The 24,600-nt window shown below is 42.5% G+C and overlaps 1 protein-coding gene across 3 annotated transcripts in view; it reads right to left on the bottom strand.

Annotated features, from left to right (window-relative positions):
- SDK1 (sidekick cell adhesion molecule 1) overlaps window positions 1-24,600 on the bottom strand; it is a 628,823-nt gene that overhangs the window by 438,444 nt on the left and 165,779 nt on the right. For all 3 annotated transcript variants that reach the window (XM_045164319.1, XM_045164317.1, XM_045164318.1), the window contains exon 2: window positions 15,493-15,652. In XM_045164319.1, the coding sequence (XP_045020254.1) occupies window positions 15,493-15,652 (160 nt within the window). The remainder of the gene's footprint in view (window positions 1-15,492; window positions 15,653-24,600) is intronic.

The following is a 24,600-nucleotide window of genomic DNA, read 5'->3' as shown; positions in this document are numbered from 1 at the left end:
CAGACAAGACTATTCTCCACAACTTTAGTTTTTTCACACTGGTATGGAAATATCTATTTTCCATGAAAATAAAGAACCAAGTTCTATAATAAACTTTCCTATTTGGGCCCAAAGTCTAGCCTTATTTTTTTTAATATTTATTTTTATTTATTTGGTTGCTTTGGGTCTTCATTGCATCAGTGGGATCCTTAGTTGAGGCATGAGAACTTGCAGTTGCACCATGTGGGGTCTAGTTCTCTGACCAGGCTTTGAACCTGGGCCCCCTGCACTGGGAGTGCAAAGTCTTAGCCACTAGACCACCAGGGAAGTCCTTCATTCTTTAAAGTGTTAAGAAAAAAAAAAAAAATACAAAACTAAGCTGTTTATATCCTTCTTGGAACTAACTCAATTCTATTTTTGGAAACAAGATGACAAATAATTGTATTTTCAATTTCAGTTTTTAAAATTTCTTATTTGAAACTTTAAAACACAGCAACAGTCAAAAGTGGAATGAGTCTATAGTTGATTTTTTCCTCAAGTAAATAGTGAAATGAAAAATCCAGACTGAAATTTGTTAAGAAAGAGATGGACCCAGAATTTTGAAGCATTGTCCAGCTCACTAATATGTCCTAGACATTAAGGGTTACATTTTGAATTCCTTTCAAGAGTTAATCGGTATGAAGTTAAAGTAAACAGTATAATAAAGATGGAAGTTAGTCAATGGGACCATTATATCCTCAAAAGTTCTCTAATCTGAATTTTATTTACTTAAAAACTTGTATTAAGTTGAAAGAGGCAACAAACAGGTCCCTTCTGGGATTGGGCTAGGAAGCACCTATGTGTCTGTTGTACTGTTTGAGAACATAAATCTGGGGACTACAAGCACTCCAGAGAACAAGTGGATGCTGAGTATCCACAGACCAGTAACTACATGTGAACTGTGTATTCACGTATAAAAACCAATTCAAGATTTCAAGAGTTAACACTGAAAAGTTTCAAAATATCTTCTTCTGGGATTGTGGTTTTTGTGATTTTCTCTAATGGGAACATTGTTTTGGGATCACTCATTCTTCATCCATTCCTAGCTTCAGTCATCAAACAAGGGACAGAAAAACAGAAATTCACATTCTGGGAAATACAGACACATGTCTGAAAATATTGTTAGATATGTGATTAGGAGAAAACACCTCTCAAATGAGGAAGAACAGAGCCTCAGAAATCTTTGTGAAAGACCTTGGGTTTTTTTAGAGCTCAATATCCTTTATTCCATCTGTTTACTTAATTCTTTATTTTGCCAGGTACTCCAGAGACATTAAAAAATCTAAGACCGTTATATGAAGGGCTAAAATATGAGGAGAAATGTCAGTTCCTACACAGTCAAATTGATCCACACCAAACACAATGGAAAGAGAACCTAGGCTATTAAGTGTTACAATATTAGCATAAGTGAATTAGAAACAAATTAAAAAGCTTTCACTTGTCTTGTTGGAAGCATTTGTCGACAATTATGTACACACTTGTTTGGTCATTCTGGTTAAAGTTCTTAGATTTGACAATGATGATTAGATAAACGAGGCAAACAGGATTAATTGTCTAAATCCAAATCATCTCCAATAAGAACTTTTAAAAGTTCAATGATAATTTTGCTTCAGAAATTCTCTGGAAAGAATCATATCTGCTATGACCACACGGAGTTGAAAAGATAGTCAATTAAAATCAGAAATACATATAAACAATACACAACTGGGTAGGAGGAATATAAGCCTTGTGATGCACAATTAATAATAGAGATCAAGATCAAACAAGACAGCACAGACTCACACCACGAAAGCCTAGGAACTCAGCATGGGACACTCTACTAGGAATGAGATGAGAATAGTCTGCCCACTTTTCCCTGCCAGAGTTTATCTTCCCCTTCCTTATAAACAAATTGACAAAAGGACCTGATGCCTTAGGAATGAGAATTTCATTTATTAATTCCAGGGCTTTAAATATAGCTTTGTAATATAGAAGAAAGGCCAAAATTAGGCTGAAAGCTTTACACCTAGTGCCCAGCCATTCACATCTTGGGCTCCAGGAAATAAGAAAGCTACCCCAAGCGTTAAGAGTTTGGGATTATAAGGGGTTCTGTTTACTTTAGTCAAAGTGGGCAAGACTAGTTCATTCATCTGAACCAAACCACAACCCACTGTAGTTGCTGTGAGCTGGGCAGCTCACACAGGACAGTGAACCAGGAGGAATGACCAGAAACAAGGTTGGGAAGCTGAACAACCTGGGGACTCGGCCCTCTGTGGGAAAATGCGGGGGGTGGGGGGGGGTGACCCTCAGTTTGGCTGGTTGGTGACAAAACCAACTGGTTACGTTTCACTTAAGAAAACGGACGATGAGTAGGGGACCCAGCAGATTAAAAACAAAACAAAAGACTCTGTTAGCCTTTGCCCTGCTTAGATTTGCACTCCAAGGCCAAATTTGCCTGTTACTCCAGGTAGCTCTTGACTTCTTACTTTTGCATTCCAGTCCTCTGTAATGAAAAGGACATATTTTTTCGGTGTTAGTTCTAGAAGGTCTTGTAGGTCTTCATAGAACCATTCAACTTCAGCTTCTATAGCATTACTGCTCGGGGCATAGACTTGGATTACTGTGATATTGAATGGTTTGCCTTGGAAACGAACAGAGATCATTCTGTCGTTTTTGAGATTGCATCCAAGTACTGCATTTCGGACTCTTTTGTTGACTATGATGGCTACTCCATTTCTTCTAAGGGATTCCTGCCCACAGTAGTAGATACAACAGTCATCTGAGTTAAATTCACCCATTCCAGTCAATCTTAGTTCGCTGATTCCTAAAATGCTGATGTTCACTCTTAACCATCTCCTATTTGACCACTTCCAATTTGCCTTGATTCATGGACCTAACCGTCTAGGTTCCTATGCAGTATTGCTTTTTACAGCATCGGACTTTACTTCCATCACCTGTCACATCCACAACTGGGTGTTGTTTTTTGCTTTGGCTCCCTCTTCATTCTTCTGGAGTTATTTCTCCACTGATCTCCAGTAGCATATTGGGCACCTACCAACCTGGGGAGTTCATCTTTCAGTGTCCTATCTTTTTGCTTTTTCATACTATTCACAGGGTTCTCAAGGCAAGAATACTGAAGTGGTTTGCCATTCCCTTCTCCAGTGGACCATGTTTTGTCAGAACTCTACACCATGACCCGTCTATCTTAGGTGGCCCTACACAGCATGGCTCATAGTTTCATTGAGTTAGACAAGGCTGTGGTCCATGTGACCAGTTTGGTTAGTTTGCTGTGATTGTGGTTTTCATTCTGTCGGCCCTTTGATGGAGAAGGACAAGAGGCCTATGGAAGCTTCCTGATAGGAGAGACTGACTGAGAGGGAAACTGGGTCTTGTTCTGATGGGCGAGGCCATGCTCAGTAAATCTTTAATCCAATTTTCTATTGATGGGTGGGGCTGTGTTCTCTCCCTGTTGTTTGACCTGAGGCCAAACTATGGTGGAGGTAAGAAAGATAATGGAGACTGCCTTCAAAAGGTCCCATGCATGACTGCTGCACTCAGTGCCCTGACCCTGCAGCAAGCCACTGCTGACCCACAGCTCCACCGGAGACTCCTGGACACTCATAGGCAAGTCAGGGTCAGTCTGTTGTGGGGTTACTGCTCCTTTCTCCTGTGTCCTGGTGCAATACAATGTTTTGTTTCTGCCTTCGAAGAGTCTGTTTCTGCAGTCCTCTATACAGTCAGCAAAAACAAGACCAGGAGCTGACTGTGGCTCAGATCATGAACTCCTTAATGACAAATTCAGACTTATATTAAAGAAAGTAGGGAAAACCACTAGCCCATTCAGATCAGATCAGATCAGATCAGTCGCTCAGTCGTGTCCAACTCTTTGCGACCCCATGAATCGCAGCACGCCAGGCCTCCCTGTCCATCACCAACTCCCGGAGTTGACTCAGACTCATGTCCATTGAGTCAGTGATGCCATCCAGCCATCTCATCCTCTGTCGTCCCCTTCTCCTCTTGCCCCCAATCCCTCCCAGCATCAGAGTCTTTTCCAATGAGTCAACTCTTTGCATCAGGTGGCCAAAGTACTGGAGTTTCAGCTTTAGCATCATTCCTTCCAAAGAAATCCCAGGGCTGATCGCCTTCAGAATGGACTGGTTGGATCTCCTTGCAGTCCAAGGGACTCTCAAGAGTCTTCTCCAACACCACAGTTCAAAAGCATCAATTCTTCAGCACTCAGCCTTCTTCACAGTCCAACTCTCACATCCATACATGACCACAGGAAAAACCATAGCCTTGACTAGACGAACCTTTGTTGGCAAAGGAATTTCTCTGCTTTTGAATATGCTGTCTAGGTTGGTCATAACTTTCCTTCCAAGGAGTAAGCGTCTTATTCAGGTATGACCTAAATCAAATACCTTATGATTATACAGTGGAAGTGACAAATAGATTCAAGGGATTAGATCAAATAGAGTGCCTGAAGAACTACAGACGGAGGTTCGTGACACTGTACAACAGGCAGTGATCAAGAGCATCCCCAAGAAAAAGAAATGCAAAAAGGCAAAATGGTTGTCTGAGGAAGCCTTACAAATAGTTGAGAAAAGAAGAGAAGTGAAAGGCAAAAGAGAAAAGGAAAGATATACCCATTTGAATGCAGAGTTCCAAAGAATAGCAAGGAGAGATAAGAGAGCCTTCCTCAGTGATCAATGCAAACAAATAGAGGAAAATAATAGAATGGGAAAGACTAGAGATTTCTTCAAGAAAATTATAAATACCAAGGGAACATTTCATGCAAAGATAGGCACAATAAAGGACAGAAATGGTATATACCTAACAGAAGCAGAAGATATTAAGAAGAGGTGGCAAGAATACATGGTAGAATTATACAAAAAAGATCTTCACAACCCAGATAACCACGATGGTGTGATCACTCACCTAGAGCCAGACATCCTGGAATGCAAAGTCAAGTGGGCCTTAGGAAGCATCACTATGAACAAAGCTAGTAGAAGTGATGGAATTCCAGCTGAGCTCTTTCAAATCTTAAAAGATGATGGTGTGAAAGTGCTGCACTCAATATGCCAGCAAATTTGGAAAACTCAACAGTGGCCACAAGACTGGAAAAAGTCAGTTTTCATTCCAATCCCAAAGAAAGGCAATGCCAAAGATTGTTCAAACTACTGCACAATTGTGCTCGTCTCACACACTAGCAAAGCAATGCTCAAAATTCTCCAAGCCAGGCTTCAACAATACATGAACCGTGAACTTCCAGATGTTCAAGCTGGTTTTAGAAAAGGCAGAGGAACCAGAGATCAAATTGCCAACATCCTCTGGATCATGGAAAAAGCAAGAGAGTTCCAGAAAAACATCTATTTCTGCTTTATTGACTATGCCGAAGCATTTGACTGTGTGGATCACAAAAAAACTGTGGAAAATTCTGAAAGAGATGGGAATATCAGACTACCTGACCTGCCTCTTGAGAAATCTGTATGCCGGTCAAGAAGCAACCAGTTAGAACTGGACATGGAACAACAGACTGGTTCCAAATAGGAAAAGGAGTATGTCAAAGCTGTATATTGTCACCCTGCTTATTTAACTTCTATGCAGAGTACATCATGAGAAATGCCAGGCTGGATGAAGCACAAGCTGGAATCAAGATTGCCGGGAGAAATATCAATAACCTCAGATATGCAGATGACACCACCCTTATGCCAGAAATCGAAGAAGAACTAAAGAGCCTCTTGATGCAAGTGAAAGAAGAGAGTAAAAAAGTTGGCTTAAAACTCAACATTCAGAAAACTAAGATCATGGCATCTGGTCCCATCACTTCATGGGAAATAGATGGGGAAACAATGGAAACAGTGATAGACTTTATTTTCTTGGGCTCCAAAATCACTGCAGATGGTGATGGCAACCATGAATTTAAAAGACGCTTGCTCCTTGGAAGAAAAGCAATGACCAACCTAGACAGCATATTAAAAAGCAGAGACAACACAGAACCTATTATACAGAGTGAAGTGAGTCAGAAGGAGAAAGATAAATATCGTATTCTAACACATGTATATGGAATCTAGATGAATGGCACTGAGAGCTTATTCACAGGGCAGTGGTGGAGAAACAGAATAGCCTCATGGACTGGGGAGAGGGGAGGGGAGGGGAGATGTATGGAAAGGGTAACTTGGAAACTTACATTACCACATTAAAATAGATAGCCAACAGGAATTTTCCGTGTAACTCAGAAAACTCAAACTGGGGCTCTGTGTCAACCTAGATGGGTGGGATGGGGAGAGAGACGGGAGGGAGGTTCAAAAGGGAGGGGATGTGTGTATACTTATGGCTGACTAATGTTGAGGTTTGACAGAAAACAACAAAATTCTGTAAAGCAATTATCCTTCAAAAAAAATTTAATTAAAAAAAAAAAGAAAAAACAGAGAAATTACTTTGCCAACAAAGGTCCATCTATTCAAAGCTATGGTTTTTCCAGTAGTCAGGTATGGATGTGAGAGTTGAACTACAAAGAAAGCTGAGCACTGAGGAACTGGCTTTTGAACCGTGGTGTTGGAGAAGACTCTTGAGAGTCCCTTGGACTGCATGGAGATCCAATCAGTCAACCCTAAAGGAAATCAGTCCTAAATATTCGTTGGAAGAACTTATGTTGAAGCTGAAACTCCAATATTTTGGCCACCTGATGAGAGGAACTGATTTATTTGAAAGACCCTGATGCTGGGAAAGCCTGAAGGCAGGAGGAGAAGGACGACAGAGGATGAGATGGTTGTATGGCATCACTGACTCAATGGGCATGAGTTTGAGTAAACTCTGGGAGTTGGTGATGGACAGGGAAGCCTGGTGTGCTGCAGTCCATGGGGTCACAGAGTCAGACATGACTGAGAGACAGAACTGAACTGAAAATAAAAAACAGGTAGAGGAGTCTAACTCATGACTTAGTGATGAAGTGCTGTCTCGGGGTGTTAAGCCTAAAGGGTACGGCCAAGCAATCAATCAATCTGGGAGAGTCTGACATGGCAGCAATACTAAGTTTTTAGACACATGGACATGGCATATCTGTCCTTTTATTTGGGTCTTCTTTTAGGAAACTTAGGCAATGCTTTATAGTTTTTAGTATAAAAATCTTGCAAACACCTTGTCATATTCATCTCTAAGATTTTTGAAGATATTTTAAAAAATATTTTTGTTTTTATTTTACAAAATAAATTTTATATATTTTATAAAGATCATAAATCTTAATAAATTGCAGATTATTCTTTTCTAGTATACAAAAATATAAGTGACTTGTATGGTCATCTATAACTTCTCTGATAGCTCAGTTGGTAAAGAATCCACCTGCAATGCAGGAGACCCTGGTTCGATTCCTGGATCAGGAAGATCCACTGGAGAAGGGACAGTGTACCCACTCCAGTATTCTTGGGCTTCCCTGGTGGCTCTGGTGGTAAAGAACCTGCCTGCAATGCAGGAGACCTGGGTTTGATCCCTGGGTTGGGAAGATTCCCTGGAGAAGGGAAAGGCCACCCGCTCCAGTATTCTTGGGCTTCCCTGGTGGCTCTGGTGGTAAAGAATCTGCCTGCAATGCAGGAGACCTGGGTTCGATCCCTGGGTTGGGAAGATCCCCTGGAGAAGGGTAAAGCCACCCACTCCAGTATTCTGGCCTGGAGAATTCCATGGACTGTGTATTCCATGGGGTTGCAAAGAGTCGGACACGACTGAGCGACTTTCACTTTCACATGCTCATCTAGTATCCTGCTGCTTCTGCTGCTTCTAAGTCGCTTCAGTCGTGTCTGACTCTGTGCGACCCCATAGATGGTAGCCCATCAAGCTCCCCCGTCCCTGGGATTCTCCAGGCAAGAATACTGGAGTGGGTTGCCATTTCCTTCTCCAATGCATCAAAGTGAAAAGTGAAAGTGAAGTCGCTCAGTCGTGTCCGACTCTTCGCCACCCCGTGGACTGCAGCCTACCAGGTTCCTCCGCCCATGGGATTCTCCAGGCAAGAGTACTGGAGTGAGTGCCATTGCCTTCTCCACATCTAGTATCCTATAACACTGCTAAACACATGTGAATTTTAGCAGTTTTTTAAAGACAATATAACATTTTCTACAATCACGTAACCTTCAATAAGACATTTTTACATATCCTCTTACAATCTAGATGCTTTTTCTTTTTCTTATTATACTGGCTAGTAACTCCATTATTGGGATCTGCTCAGTTTCTTGCATTGATGAGTTTGTAGTTTTCATCAAATGCAAACATTTCTCAATATTATTTATTCAAATACTTTACCACCCGTCTTTGGGATTCAACTCATACATATATTAGGCCATGTGAAGTTGTCCTGTAATTCACTAATGGTCTTTTCATTGTGTTCATTTATTTTTCCTTTCATTTTTATTTATTTGTTTTTGACCAAGCTGCACAGCACATAGATCTTAGTTCCCTGACCAGTGATCAAACCTGCATCCCGTGCATCAGAAACACAGAATCTTAGCCACTGGACTGCCAGGGAAGTCCCTGCCTTTCATCTTGAGTAGTTGCATTGCTCTATTTTTAAGTTTATGAATATTTTGGAGCGGGTAGCCTACCCCTTCTCCAGGTGAACTTCCCGACCCAAGAGTCGAACCTGGGTCTCCTGCATCGCAGGTGGATTCTTTATCAGCTGAGCTACCTGGGAAGCCCATTATATCGGTATGTTTTTAAGTTTACTAATATATTCTTCTGCAATGTCTAATCTGCTGAGAGTCTCACCCATTGTGCTTTTCATCTCAGATGTTATGGGCTTCATCCTGAGAAATATCTTCTGCCTTTTAATATCTTTCATGTCTCTACTTTGATCACATGGAATACAGTTATCGTGTTTCAATACCACTCTCTGCTAATTCTAACATCTGTGTCACCTTTGGTTTGGTTTTGGTTGATTGATTTTTCTCATTTTGGATCATGCTTTCCTGCCTCTTTACATCCCTAATAATCTCTGACTGGATTCCAGACACTGTGAATTTTACCCTGTTTTGTGATGGTATTGTATTTGGTGCTATTTTTGTATTCCTATAAATATTCCTGAGCTTTGTGCACCACTGCCGCAAAGATACTTAGAAACAGTTTGATCCTTTCTGGTCTTTTAAGATTCCTCAGGCAGGACCAGAGGAGAAGGCAATGGCACCCCACTCCAGTACTCTTGCCTGGAAAATCCCATGGACGGAGGAGCCTGGTAGGCTGCAGTCCATGGGGTCGCTGAGGGTTGGACATGACTGAGCGACTTCACTTTCACTTTTCACTTTGATACATTGGAGAAGGAAATGGCAACCCACTCCAGTGTTCTTGCCTGGAGAGTCCCAGGGACAGGGGAGCCTGGTGGGCTGCTGTCTCTGGGGTTGCCCAGAGTCGGACAGGACTGAAGTGACTTAGCAGCAGCAGGCAGGACCGGAGCTGTAGTTGGTCCAGGGTTAGTAACTCCCCACTACAGACCCAAGAGCCTTCTGTTACCCTATCCAATAATGCCGTGAATTTTGAGGTTTTTCAGTTTGGCTGCTGAGAAAAGGCACTCAACCCAGTCCTGTGTGAGCCTGGGAACGACTGCCTCCACTTCTTGGGTACTTGGTTTCTTGGACTTGGGCAGTCTCCTTACATGAATGTGCTGGCGAATAATCTGCTAAATACTCAGAAAAAGAACCTCTGCAGATCTCCAGAGTTCTCTCTCTCTCTGCTTGGCTCTCCCCACTCCAGTCCTCTGCCTTGATCTCTCTCAATTCTCGGCCCCCCTCACCTCAGGGGTCGGTGCCTCCTGGCTTCACCTGTGTTCTCCCTCTCTGTGCCACAGCCTGGAAATTCTCTCAGGGCGGCGAGTCGGGCAATCAGAGGGCTCACCTTGCTGGTTTTCCATCTCTCAGGTATCACACCTTCGGTTGCCTGAGGCCCAGTATCTTGAAAACAATTATTTCGTATACTTTGTCAAGCCTTATGGTTGTTTAGATTTCCTATCTAGAATTCACCCTTATATCTCTCGGTGAGGTTTTCTATTTTTCTTCATACTCTACTCATTTCCTATAAAGGTTATTCCCAGGTATTTATTAAATTTTATTGATATTGTAGAATTTTTGTCCCTTTATAGGAAATAAGAAAAAGTAACTTTCCCCTTAACCATTCCTATTCTTCACTGAAATGAAAAATAAATATCCATCAAATTTCTACTGTTTATACTGTAATAGAAGATAGATCACAAAAGCAGACTATAAGATTCTCAGCAAAGTATCCAATTATTCCTCCTGCTGGAGTGCCTAGCACTAGAAATTTTGAGCATATATATATATATACACACACACACACACACACACACACATTTTGAATATAATTACAAAATATTTTTTATTCCAAAGCACAAAAAATAATTTACAGTAAATATCTTCTGGGAGAAAAAAAAATACAAATCTGCCTATGACACTTATGCAACTTTGTTTAATCACTGAACTACTGTCATTTTCCCAGTGTAGCCTCACCTGTGCTTAAACATAGAGACAAGCATCAGTATGATTAACGTAACATTTGAAACTCACTGAAATTCATCCTGCAGTTTGTAACACAAGCAGCAAAGAATGTGCTATTTTTAGCCAAAGATGGACAACCTGAATTTATACTATTTGCTTTTTTTAGGGTTAGGATTTTCATTGTCCACACCAAAGGGTGGAGTGGTGGAGAAAGAGGGCCTCAATGCTAGATAGGAATACAGCTCCCATTTCATAGCACATCCATGTTTTTCAATTTGAGACTTACATCAGCCTCGTGAAGGCTAACATATGACAGCTGAATGTGCTTATTGGAAGGAAGCAGATAAAAGAGTCATTTGAAAAAATAGCCTAGGACTTTTAGACAGGTTTTATATCTTGAAAAAAATGATGACAAAATACAATGGATCCTTGATAACCCATCTCAGCGTCTGAAGCCCTCAGCGCAAAGAAAACAATTCATCACATCTAACCTAAACCGTTTTTTCTTCAGAATAACCCATTTCTTCTTAACGAGTTTCTGGTGAAACGGTAGTGAAGCATCTACTTTATTTCAATGGTGCATATATAATGAACCATGTATAAATATAAAGTGAATCCTGCTTCAGTACAAGCAACAGCGCTTTGTCTTCCTGGAGATTATCCAGGGTGTGTCAGGCTAGCAGGTAAATTTGCTGGTGCCAAGAGCCATGCAAAAAGCTTAGTCTCCTCGCGTATTTTTAAGTTGACACAAAAGATGTGCTCTCACAGAGAAGCTTAAATAGTTGCACATGTAATAATGGCACGGTGTATGTTTTGGCATTTTAAAATAAAACTGTCACACAGTTTTAAAAGTATCCAATGGTATTTAAATAATAAAATTATTTTGATATCCACAATATTTATTTCTTAAAAATGAACAAACAGAACTCTCAAATGGTTTCTTTTTACTCTTTGAACTTGAGTATTAAATCTACTCACCCCACAGAATTTTATTCTAATGTGACATGTGTCCATATCTGAAAGATACTCATTTATTATCCAACATACTTCTCTGAAATAAAAATATACAATATATAAATGATAATTTTGAAAGAATATCCTTTGACCAAAATATTCTGAGCACTTAAAAAAATTTCATGTGGATTACATGTTGATTGTAATTATTGTTACTATACAGCTAATCAAAACAACAAATATGTATTACAAATTTTGAAAAATCATCATTGAACAGTAAAATTGTAGAAAGAAGGTATGCCTCTTGAGTGAAAGTGGTTTTTTCTCCCCCAATTACTTTACATTTTGGTGAGTGGGAAGTTATTTAACAGAATGAACAGAACTGGATAGAAATTAACTACAAAAAGAAAAGTTATTGACCACATATCTGCATACAGTTAATTTAAAACTAATGAGAACACAGAGAAACAAACAACTAGCAAAGAGGCTGATGCATACCAGCAAGCAAAACACACTGAGGTAATAAAAATGAATATGGGTTTGGAATATCAAATGATATCTTTTTGCAAAAGTTAATGCAAGTGTCTTCCAAATGAATGAGAAAATATAAAGCATTAACTTTCCTATAGTGCATGGTCTTTCTACATCAAGAGGGAACACTGATTTGAAGAAAATAAACAAAACTTTACACACACACACACACACACACACACACACACTCGCCCTCATTGCGATCTGCCACTGAGGCCTTGCCAAGCTCTTCTCCTTTCTGGATAGGTGAAATGGAGACAAGTGTACTTCAGAGAAGAGTATTTCTCAGTAGATGTTTTCTTTCTGACAAATCTTGAAAACTGTAATTCTATTTTGTGTTAATGTGTAAGCCACGGAGCTTGATGCTAAGTTTACAGCCCGGATACAACAAGACGCCTGGCCTGTGGTGTTTCTTGCAGATGCCTCCCTGCTTTGTTCTCATAAACATTCCTTGAGGAGCAATATATACTTTGATGATGGTTGGAGAATGGAAAAGGGAAGGGTGTTCACAAGAAAATGGTACCCCTGTTGCTGACCACCTACAGACATCTGAATTAGGAAAATCCCACGACTGGGCAAAAGACCCCATTTCTAGTGTCATACTCTGCCCTTGAAAGAAGTACGTATAGAGAGAAGGCAAGAAGCTCCAGGGGATGTTTAAAAGAGGCTTCTTCGAGCCCGGTATTTTGTTTTACTTTTTAGTAATTATTTATTTGGCTGAGCCAGGTCTTGGTGGCGGCATGTGGGATCTGCGATCTTCGTTGCAGCATGCAGAATCTTAGGTGCAGCACATGCAATCTAGTTCCCTGACCAGGGATCTAACCAGAGGCTCCCTGCACTGGGAGCTCGGAGTCTTAATCTCTGGACCACCAGGGAAGTTCCAAGCCCAGTGTTTTAAACTGTGCTAGTCTTGTGCGCTGAAGATGTGGTTTCACAGAAGACTCAAACTGGGAACGGTGTGCGCTTTTCTGTGAAGTGGAAGAGATAATGCAAAGCAGGTACAAAACGAGAACGGCAGGTACCATCACAGAGATGCGTTCTCAGGCAGCTCAACTCATATGCCTGCGGAAACGGAAGATCCAGAGACCATTCCTCTGCCACTACCTATGGCATATCCCCCAGTTTTAAGACCACTGTTATGGATCACCCACATCACTACTTCTTTTCATGAGGAGAAACAAGATGGATTCTCTTGAAACCTCACTTCCTTCCTTCCTGGGGCATTTGAAACATCATATCACTTAATTTTTATGAGACCGCTCTAGGGTGGGTTTTATTATACCCATTTTACAGATGGGAAAATACCAAAATGGGTTAGATAACTTGTCCAAAGATAGTAAGTTGAATAGTAGTATTTGAACCCAAGTCATCTGCCATCAAAGCTCATAACAGTTCTCATTCCTAAGTTCACTTTTTTTTTTCCTTTCTTAAACCCCCTTCTAATAAACCAAGCCCTATGTCATATTACAATAAAATATAATGTTGCCTACAATTTATTAACTGTTGCTTGTGGGCCAGAAAGTATGCTATTTTACATACATGAGAGTCTTTCAATGCTCACAACACCACAGACGAGGCTTGATCACCCCCATTTTGCAGGTTATTGAAAGTGGGGCTAACAGGCAGCTTGTAACTGGTGGTGAGCTGAGATTCAAACCTAGGTCTGTCTGACTTCAACATGCCCTTAACTATTGTGATCAATTGCTCTCAAAACAGCAGATCGTCTCACAGTACAGACCGAATGATGAAAGAGGAGGACACAGACTCCTCTGTCCACACAGGGCAGGTAGATAACAGGACCGCACAGAGCAAGGGGGTGTTGCAGGGTGGGGACCAGAGCGTGCTGAGAATTGGGTGTCCCTGCCAGCACGCAACGCAGCGTCGCCTAGCACCTGCTTCTGTGTGCACCCAGGAGCCCAGGCCTGCTAATTGTTCCAGAGGGCCTAAAAAGCAGAATTTTATGTGAACTCTTATAAGTGTTAAATGCTGGCAATCAACTGAGGAACAAATACTGGGTGTATATACACACACATATATATATCTTAACGGATATTTAAAATATGCACACCTCATTCTACGTGGGCTGACTGCAGCTCATGGACCACCATGTTATAACTTCTGAGGTGAAGAGTACACGGTGGGCTATGCCCCCGTGGAGAAGCTCATTACTCTACTTAAAACACCTCTAGATCGTCAATTCTCTTTCTTATTTCCTTTAATTAAGAGCACAGCACTGCTGAATCCTGCTGACTTTGGGGCCTCTGGGAATGTTTGGCAGTCAGTAATTCTCCATCCCACTTAGAACTGCATCCAGCATCATCCCCGCATAGAAAAGGAGGTGGGAACACACACCTGGGAAGACCTCAAGCGCTGCCAGGAGGTCCCGAGGCTGGGAAGCTGGTCCACATGCTTCCTGGAGAAGCTGCTCCTCAGACCTGATCTCCAGCTTCCCCCTCAGTCCCTGTACTGGGTCCCCCCGACACCCTCACCCCGGCCCCTCTCAGTCCCCTGTACTGAGCACCCCCGACACCCTCACCCCGGCCCCTCTCAGTCCTCTGTACTGGGTCCCCCTGACACCCTCACCCCACCCCCTCTCAGTCCCCTGTACTGAGCACCCCCGACACCCTCACCTCAGCCCCTCTCAGTCCCCTGTACTGAGCATCCCCGACACCCTCACCCCGGCCTCTCTCAGTCCCCTGTACTGAGCACCCCCCACACCCTCACCCCGGCCCCTCTCAGTCCCCTGTACTGAGCACCCCCAACACCCTCACCTCAGCCCCTCTCAGTCCCCTGTACTGAGCACCCCTGACATCCCCACCCCGGCCCCCCTCAGTCCCCTGTACTGGGTCCCCCCGACATCCTCACCCTGTCCCCCTCTCAGTCCCCTGTACTGGTCCCCCCGACACCCTCATCCCAGCCCCTCTCAGTCCCCTGTACTGGGTCGCCCCGACACCCTCACCCCGTCCCCTCTCAGTCCCCTGTACTGAGCACCTCTGACACCCTCGCCCCGTCCCCAGTCCAGTGAATGTTCACTTTTGCTGACTGTACATGCTTTGCTTGTGCCCATCCTCCCAGAGTTCCACTGTGCCCACCCCAGCTCTGACAGTCAGCCAGGGCAGCCTTGTTGGCAACCAGAGCTCCAGAAGCTCTGACCTGTAGAAAGCCGTGATGCTCTTCAGGCAGGAACAATATTGGTGGGCAGGACTGTTGCCTCAGGACGGCAAGTTTCATCAGCTAAAGCTGTTATTTGCATTCCTCTGTAACTACACCTTCTTTTGGTCTGGTAATTTCACTAAGGGGCTTATTCTTACAAATATAATGACAGACTTCCTAAGTGTAAATACAACCTGTATTGGAATAGTAAATCACATTCTGATTACATGTTCAAATGGATTCCCTTAATCCTTAATGCATTACCAATGCAATCCAATATTCCCCCCACCCCGTTCTATCATGGCCAATAAGGCAAATACTCTGAATATACCACTGTGAAATGTAATCTTATTTTCAAGGAATCAATTACTTATATTCGCTGGTGTAGGTGGTGAGCTCACTGTCGTTGTGCATCCACTTGAACTCCAAAGGCCAGCTCCCTTCCGCAAGGCAAGTGAGCACGAGGCGGTTCCCTTCCAGGTGGATCTGCGGAAGGCCTGGCTCTGTTTTAAAGTATGGCACAACGTCATCTGAAACATTAAAGAAAAAAGAGAGAGAGGAAAAAAACTGAGTGGAGAACACATGAAACGGCATTCATCCAGCTAATCGATCACTGTCTTTAAAGAGACCTGATTTTAGAAAGCAGCAATGGTGGCCATTTGGCCCAATTAAGTAGCAAATTATCCTTCACCCCCTAGAAACCTGCACTCCCCCAGGATAACATTTCAAAAGGCTGATGTTCTATGACAGGACCATCTTAAACCACCTGGCAAGCTAATCTAAGTTATTTCCATTCGTGATTAACACTTATCACACATCAAGCAATCTCTGCTGATGCAAGCTTTTGTTTTAGTATGGCATTATACTCTCAAAGTGGGCTTCCCTGGTGGCTCAGTGATAAAGAATCTACCTGCCAACACAGAAAACTTGGGTTCCATCCCTGGGTCGGAAAGATCCCTTGGAGAAGGAAATGGCAACCCGCTTCAGCATTCTTGTCTGGTAAATCCCAGGGACAGAGGAGCCTGGCAGGCTACACTCCATGGGGTCACAAAACACTTGGACATGACTAGATGATTAAACAACAACACACTCTCAAAGTATGACAATCAAGGTTATATACTTTGGTTGTAAAAGAAAAAAATAATCTTCACTTAGCTGGAAAAAAAAAAAAGTAGGATGAGCAATATTAACCTACAGACGTAAATGACATGAATCTCAATCCAGCTTTCGTCTCACACACACGCTGCATCTCATGGTGACACTCAGGGGCTATCACACCGGAAAGCCCGTGTGTATTCACACAGAGGAACAGCTCGCAGCCACTGTAAGGAACCATCACTGACATACACAGCACAGGACGCCACGGGTGGGTCCCACAGACGTGCGTGTGGTGAGAGAAGCCGGCCAGGAAAAGGCTTGCAGCATAAGGCTCAATGCAGGAGTTCACAAAGCTCAAACCCAGGCAAGCCTGGTCTGCGGTGCTGGGGGTGAGCAGAGGTCAGATACCTCTCAGGGAGGGGGGGCAGGGAGGCGAGTGCAGCAGGGTAGCTGTGGAGAGCACGCCAAGATGTGGGTACACAGGGGCTCTCACTGTGAGAACTCAGAAAGTCATTCTGACGTGCAATTTTTGTATGATGCTTCATTAATTTGAAAAACAAACAAACAAACACACAAACACACACAGGAGACTTGCTTCCAGTGCTGGCTCCCGATTCTCTATGTGATCCTGATCAGGACATGTGGACTTTTGTTTCTTCATGGGTAAAACACAAAGAATTACCGACCTCTCATTTTTCTAACAAAAGCCCTGGGGTACAGCCACAAAGTCTGTCCCTCAGGCCTCCTACCACCTCAGGGACACACACAGGAGAAGCCCTTTCTGCCTCGGGGGCCTTTTGTGCTCCTTCCCCACCCTGGGTACTCCCCCCAGCCCACTGCAAGCTGATGAATTCCCATCCTCCAGGTTCACAGAGCTCCTCCCATCCACACGCCCTAACAAACCCTGACTTACACTCATCGGATTCCCCTGCCCTGTAATAATCATGTCAGAGTTCTGAGACCAATGCCAGAAAAAAGTATAAATATTTGTTCAATGAATAAATATAATAACAGTACAAATAATAGCAACAGCTAGGATTAACTTAGTGTCTACTGTGCTGGAAACTGTTCCAAGTGTTTTATATGCATTACCTGATTTAATTCTCACAGAAGCCCTCTAAAACAGACAACCCAAAATCTGTGGGACACTGTAAAAGCAGTCCTAAGGGGAAAGTTCATAGCAATACAGGCATACCTCAAGAGACAAGTTCAGTCAAATAAATAACCTAACTCTACACATAAAGCAACTAGAAAAGGAAGAAATGAAGAACCCCAGGGTTAGTAGAAGGAAACAAATCTTAAAAATTACGGCAGAAATAAATGCAAAAGAAACAAAAGAGACCATAGCAAAAATCAACAAAGCCAAAAGCTGGTTCTTTGAAAGGATAAATAAAATTGACAAACCATTAGCCAGACTCATCAAGAAACAAAGGGAGAAAAATCAAATCAATAAAATTAGAAATGAAAATGGAGAGATCACAACAGACAACACAGAAATACAAAGGATCATAAGAGACTACTATCAGCAATTATATGCCAATAAAATGGACAACGTGGAAGAAATGGACAAATTCTTAGAAAAGTACAACTTTCCAAAACTCGACCAGGAAGAAATAGAAAATCTTAACAGACCCATCACAAGCACGGAAATTGAAACTGTAATCAAAAATCTTCCAGCAAACAAAAGCCCAGGTCTAGATGGCTTCACAGCTGAATTCTACCAAAAATTTAGAGAAGAGCTAACACCTATCCTACTCAAACTCTTCCAGAAAATTGCAGAGGAAGGTAAACTTCCAAACTCATTCTATGAGGCCACCATCACCCTAATACCAAAACCTGACAAAGATCCCACAAAAAAAGAAAACTACAGGCCAATATCACTGATGAACATAGATGCAAAAATCCTTAACAAAATTCTAGCAATCAGAATCCAACAACACATTAAAAAGATCATACACCATGACCAAGTGGGCTTTATTCCAGGGATGCAAGGATTCTTCAATATGCGCAAATCAATCAATGTAATACACCACATTAACAAATTGAAAAATAAAAACCATATGATTATCTCAATAGATGCAGAGAAAGCCTTTGACAAAATTCAACATCCATTTATGATAAAAACTCTCCAGAAAGCAGGAATAGAAGGAACATACATCAACATAATAAAAGCTGTATATGACAAACCCACAGCAAACATTATCCTCAATGGTGAAAAATTGAAAGTATTTCCTCTAAAGTCAGGAACAAGACAAGGGTGCCCACTTTCACCATTACTATTCAACATAGTTTTGGAAGTTTTGGCCACAGCAATCAGAGCAGAAAAAGAAATAAAAGGAATCCAAATTGGAAAAGAAGTAAAACTCTCAGTGTTTGCACATGACATGATCCTCTACTTAGAAAACGCTAAAGACTCCACCAGAAAATTACTAGAACTAATCAATGATTATAGTAAAGTTGCAGGATATAAAATCAACACACAGAAATCCCTTGCATTCCTATACACTAATAATGAGAAAACAGAAAGAGAAATTAAGGAAACAATTCCATTCACCATTGCAACAGAAAGAATAAAATACTTAGGAATATATCTACCTAAAGAAACTAAAGACCTATATATAGAAACCTATAAAACACTGGCGAAAGAAATCAAAGAGGACACTAATAGATGGAGAAATATACCATGTTCATGGATTGGACGAATCTATATAGTGAAAATAGTATACTACCCAAAGCAATTTATAGATTCAATGCAATCCCTATCAAGCTACCAACGGTATTCTTCACAGAGCTAGAACAAATAATTTCACAATTTGTATGGAAATACAAAAACCCTTGAATAGCCAAAGCGATCTTGAGAAAGAAGAATGGAACTGGAGGAATCGACCTGCCTGACTTCAGGCTCTACTACAAAGCCCCACAGTCATCAAGACAGTATGGAACTGGCACAAAGACAGAAATATAGATCAATGGAACAAAATAGAAAGCCCAGAGATAAATCCACGCACCTATGGACACCTTATCTTTGACAAAGGAGGCAAGAATATACAATGGATTAAAGACAATCTCTTTAACAAGTGGTGCTGGGAAAACTGGTCAACCACTTGTAAAAGAATGAAACTAGAGCACTTTCTAACACCATACACAAAAATAAACTCAAAATGGATTAAAGATCTAAACGTAAGACCAGAAACTATAACACTCCTAGAGAACATAGGCAAAACACTCTCCGACATACATCACAGCAGGATCCTCTATGACCCACCTCCCAGAATATTGGAAATAAAAGCAAAAATAAACAAATGGGACCTAATTAACCTTAAAAGCTTCTGCACAACAAAGGAAACTATAAGCAAGGTGAAAAGACAGCCTTCAGAATGGGAGAAAATAATAGCAAATGAAGCAACTGACAAACAACTAATCTCAAAAATATACAAGCAACTCCTACACCACAATTCCAGAAAAATAAATGACCCAATCAAAAAGTGGGCCAAAGAACTAAATAGACATTTCTCCAAAGAAGACATACAGATGGCTAACAAACACATGAGAAGATGCTCAAAATCACTCTTTATCAGAGAAATGCAAATCAAAACCACTATGAGGTACCATTTCATGCCAGTCAGAATGGCTGCTATCCAAAAGTCTACAAGCAATAAATGCTGGAGAGGGTGTGGAGAAAAGGGAACCCTCTTACACTGTTGGTGGGAATGCAAACTAGTACAGCCACTATGCAGAACAGTGTGGAGATTCCTTAAAAAACTGGAAATAGAACTGCCTTATGATCCAGCAATCCCACTGCTGGGCATACACACTGAAGAAACCAGAAGGGAAAGAGACATGTGTATCCCAATGTTCATCACAGCACTGTTTATAATAGCCAGGACATGGAAGCAACCTAGATGTCCATCAGCAGATGAATGGATAAGAAAGCTGTGGTACATATACACAATGGAGTATTACTCAGCCATTAAAAAGAATACATTTGAATCAGTTCTAATGAGGTGGATGAAACTGGAGCCTATTATACAGAGTGAAGTAAGCCAGAAAGAAAAACACCAATACAGTATACTAACGCATATATATGGAATTTAGAAAGATGGTAACAATAACCCTGTATACAAGACAGCAAAAGAGACACTGGTGTATAGAACAGTCTTTTGGACTCTGTGGGAGAGGGAGAGGGTGGGATGATTTGGGAGAATGGCATTGAAATATGTATAATATCATATATGAAACGAGTTGCCAGTCCAGGTTCAATGCATGATACTGGATGCTTGGAGCTGGTGCACTGGGACGACCCAGAGGGATGGTATGGGGAGGGAGGAGGGAGGAGGGTTCAGGATGGGGAACACATGTATACCTGTGGCAGATTCATTTCGATATATGGCAAAACCAATACAATATTGTAAAGTTAAAAAATTAAATTAAATTAAAAAAATAGACATCACTATTATACCCATTTTAAAAATGTGTAAAGAGAGGCAGAGGGAAACTGATTTGTTCAAGGCCACCAAGACAGTATGTGGCAAAATCATGATTTAAACCCCAGGTAATCTGTTAAAGAAAAGTGGTAAAGAAACCTGCCTGCCAATGCAGGGGACGTAAGAGACACAGGTTTGATCCCTGAGTCAGAAAGATCCCCTGTAGGAGGGCATGGCAACCCTCCTCCCCAGTGTTCTTGTCTGGAGAATCCCTGGCAGGCTACAGTCCATGGGGTCGCAAAGAATCAGACATGCATACAATCTGTCCAGAATCCAGCTACTCTGTATATCATAAATCTAAATGTCACAGATCTCTCAATTGAGAAACCTTCTCAAAAATCCATCATAACTTCAAATATTTGATAAATTTGTAGAATTACAAGACTTAACTTTTAAATTACTGTATTTTTCAAATAAAGCATCAGATCAGATCAGATCAGTCACTCAGTCATGTCCGACTCTTTACGACCCCATGAATCGCAGCACACCAGGCCTCCCTGTCCATCACCAACTCCCGGAGTTCACTGAGACTCACGTCCATCGAGTCAGTGATGCCATCCAGCCATCTCATCCTCTGTCATCCCCTTCTCCTCCGGCCCCAATCCCTCCCAGCATCAGAGTCTTTTCCAATGAGTCAACTCTTCGCATGAGGTGGCCAAAGTACTGGAGTTTCAGCTTTAGCATCATTCCTTCCAAAGAAATCCCAGGGCTGATCTCCTTCAAATATGCAAGGCAATGGCGCCCTACTCCAGTACTCTTGCCTGGAAAATCCCATGGACGAAAGAGCCTGGTAGGCTGTAGTCTATGGAGTCGCTCAGAGTCGGACACGACTGAGCAGCTTCACTTTCACTTTTCACTTTCATGCGTTGGAAAAGGAAATGGCAAACCACTCCAGTATTCTTGCTTGGAGAATGCCAGGGACGGGGGAGCCTGGTGGGCTGCCATCTCAGGGGTCGCACAGAGTAGGACTCGACTGAAGTGACTTAGCAGCAGCAGCAGCAGCATGCATGCATATCAAATAGCATATTAACAATGCTAAAATCGAGAGTATATTTTTACATTAAATTGTATATGTTTAGCCGGTTTCTTCTGTACTAAGTATATAAATTTAAATACATAGAGTTTATTTTGCCATTGTGCCGACCACTGTATTCTATAACTGGTATATTGGTAATACAATACTACCAGTTTCTTACTAGTATTTATTCAAATAAATAAATGCTAAAGTGCATCAGTGAGTGTAGTAAGAGTCTATAATAAGGAGATTTAACCTAGTCAGTGAGATGCCAGACAGGAGCTAGCAGCTGAAAGATCAGTAGTTTTCAAATACTCAGACAGCACGTGCAGAGGCCCAGTGGGGCAGCAGGCATGGCAGGCGCCGCTGGACAGCACCGAGGCTGAGCGTGAGCAGCGCTGCGGCTCAGGGCGGGCGATGGGAGCGGGCGCGGCAGGCACACACCTGCTCCCCACACCCCCTTGTGTGGGTCCCGGTGGCACCCACTTCACGCTCAGAAGCGCTCCCGTGTGAACGAGGAATTGTGTGACCCCCTGTTTACAGGTCTTGGTCTGCACTGCTGTCATATAATGATGATGATGACGATTGCTATTCGTCCAAAACGACAGCAGAAAGGCTGTGACGGGCTGTGCGGTTAAAAGCTCATTTTGGCTGCAGAGTGGAGAAGGAGTGAAGAGGGCCAGAGCAGTGGGGGCAGACCAGGTAGAAGGTCCCTGCAATAACCCAGGAAATGCTCTGAAAGGCGATGGCAGGCTGGGTCAGGGAACAGGGCTGACCGCGGTGGTGGAGACTGGGGGACATGGATCGCTCTAAAGCAAGATTTAGGTGGCAAAAGAGACGACAGACTGAATTCGGGGGTGAAGGAGAGAAGGGTGTCCAGAAGGAGACTTGGATCTCTGACTCGCACCACTTCCTGCTCAAGAAGCACACCCTGATCCTGTCACCAGCGCTGGGAGTGTGAGGACGGGCACACTTTCTGTCCCATCAGAGGTGACAGCCTCCGTCAAGCACAGGAGAAGGGCTGGGGACGTGTCCGATACTGTGACCCTAACCTAACTCAAGGGCTGGAGCAGCCAACCCTCGTCCCAGCCCCAGAGCTCCACGGCTTCTGCCACACATCACCTGCTGCTGCTGCTAAGTCGCTTCAGTCGTGTCCGACTCTGTGCGACCCCATGGACTGCAGCCCACCAGGTTCCCCCGTCCCTGAAATTCTCCAGGCAAGAACACTGGAGTGGGTTGCCATTTCCTTCTCCAACGCATGAAAGTGAAAACTGAAAGTGAAGTCGCTCAGTTGTGTCCGACTCTTAGCGACCCCGTGGACTGCAGCCTACCAGGCTTCTCCGTCCATGGGATTTTCCAGGCAAGAGTACTGGAGTGGGGTGCCATTGCCTTCTCCACACACATCACCTAGTCTAGGTTATAATTCAAGCAGATTGTAGGCTCTGAATGTCAACTGTGTGTCCAATTCCCTTTTTCAGTATGTGAAAGTCACTTAGTCGTGTCCCATTCTTTGTAACCCCACAGACTATCCAGTCCTTGGAATTCTCCAGGCCAGAATACTGGAGTGGGTAGCCTTTCCCTTCTCCACGGGATCTTCCCAGGGATCAAACCCAGGTCTCCTGCATTGCAGGCGGATTCTGTACCAACTGAGCTATCAGGGAAGCCCTTTTTGCTATGTATTTCAGCTAAAATCATCTAGTGTCATGACCCAAGCAGTCTGATAAAGCTGAATTGCAATGGATATAGCTTTGATACTTTGGGACTGGCTGAGCCACAGGCCGATGCCTTGCCATCTGCACTGTGTTCAACAACAGAGAAAGAAATCCCTTCATGTGGTTCCAGTCCTACAAGAACGAATCATGAAAAACAAAACAAAACAAAACAAAACAAAAAAAACACATCTTTTTGAAAGAAAAAGGCTTCAAGATAAATGCTCAAAAACTTGATTTGGTTGTATAATTGACAAGGCATCACTGATTTAACATACAAATGTTCTAAGTGTAAATACCATAATAATTCAAGTTTTCCAAGTATTCACAGTTTAATAAATATGCCTATGGGCTTCCCTGCTGGCTCAGATGGTAAAGAATCCACCTGCAATACAGGAGACCGGGTTTGATCCCTGGGTTGGGAAGATTCTCTGGAGAAGAGAATGGTTACCCACTTTAGTATTCTTGCCTGGAGAATTTCATAGACAGAGGAGCCTGGCAGGCTACAGTCCATGGGATCACAAAGAGTCATACATGACTAAACGACTAACACTTTTTCACAAATATGCCTATACTATGTAAAAACTGGGTTGGATACTGTGATCTAGGAGAAAAAAATTTTCTGAAAAGAATAGTTGCAAATAGCGGCAAGTGGAAAGCTTGTGACCTAAATGGCTGTACAATTACAGCTAGCACAGACGCTAACGTTTACTGTAGGAAGAAGGGTAGTAACTATGTCAGTGTTCCAGAACACTAAATGTCTAATTTAAAAGTTTTAATTACAACAAGTATTTTAATGTAGATTAGCCAATGTGCAGAATAACACAGTTAATCTTTCTGAACCTAGAACTATTTAGCACTAAAGTATAGAGAGTTGATCATGAAGTTAAGAGGGTTTAAAGCTAACAAAACATAAAAGCTCTGGGAAGAGAAAGAGAAGCAGAAAGGTTAGTATTCAGGTCTGCTCAGATCCCTACAAAAGTTTGTGATCTTTATATACCTTAAATGGAGCAGAAAGAGTCTGAAAAGATCCATAAAGACAAAAGTGATTGAGTTACCTGAGATAAGATTATCAGACGGACCTGGGGAAATGTCAATGCTCTGCCTGGTGCTCTCTGAGGCGCGTGTGTGTGGTGTGTGCGGGGGGGTGTGTGTGTGTTTTCCCAGGTAAT

Source organism: Bubalus bubalis, chromosome 24 (genome assembly GCF_019923935.1).
Source record: "Bubalus bubalis isolate 160015118507 breed Murrah chromosome 24, NDDB_SH_1, whole genome shotgun sequence".
Lineage (NCBI taxonomy): Eukaryota > Metazoa > Chordata > Mammalia > Artiodactyla > Bovidae > Bubalus > Bubalus bubalis.
Note: the sequence above shows the minus strand (reverse complement) of the source record. Positions and strands in the feature narration are given on the sequence as shown.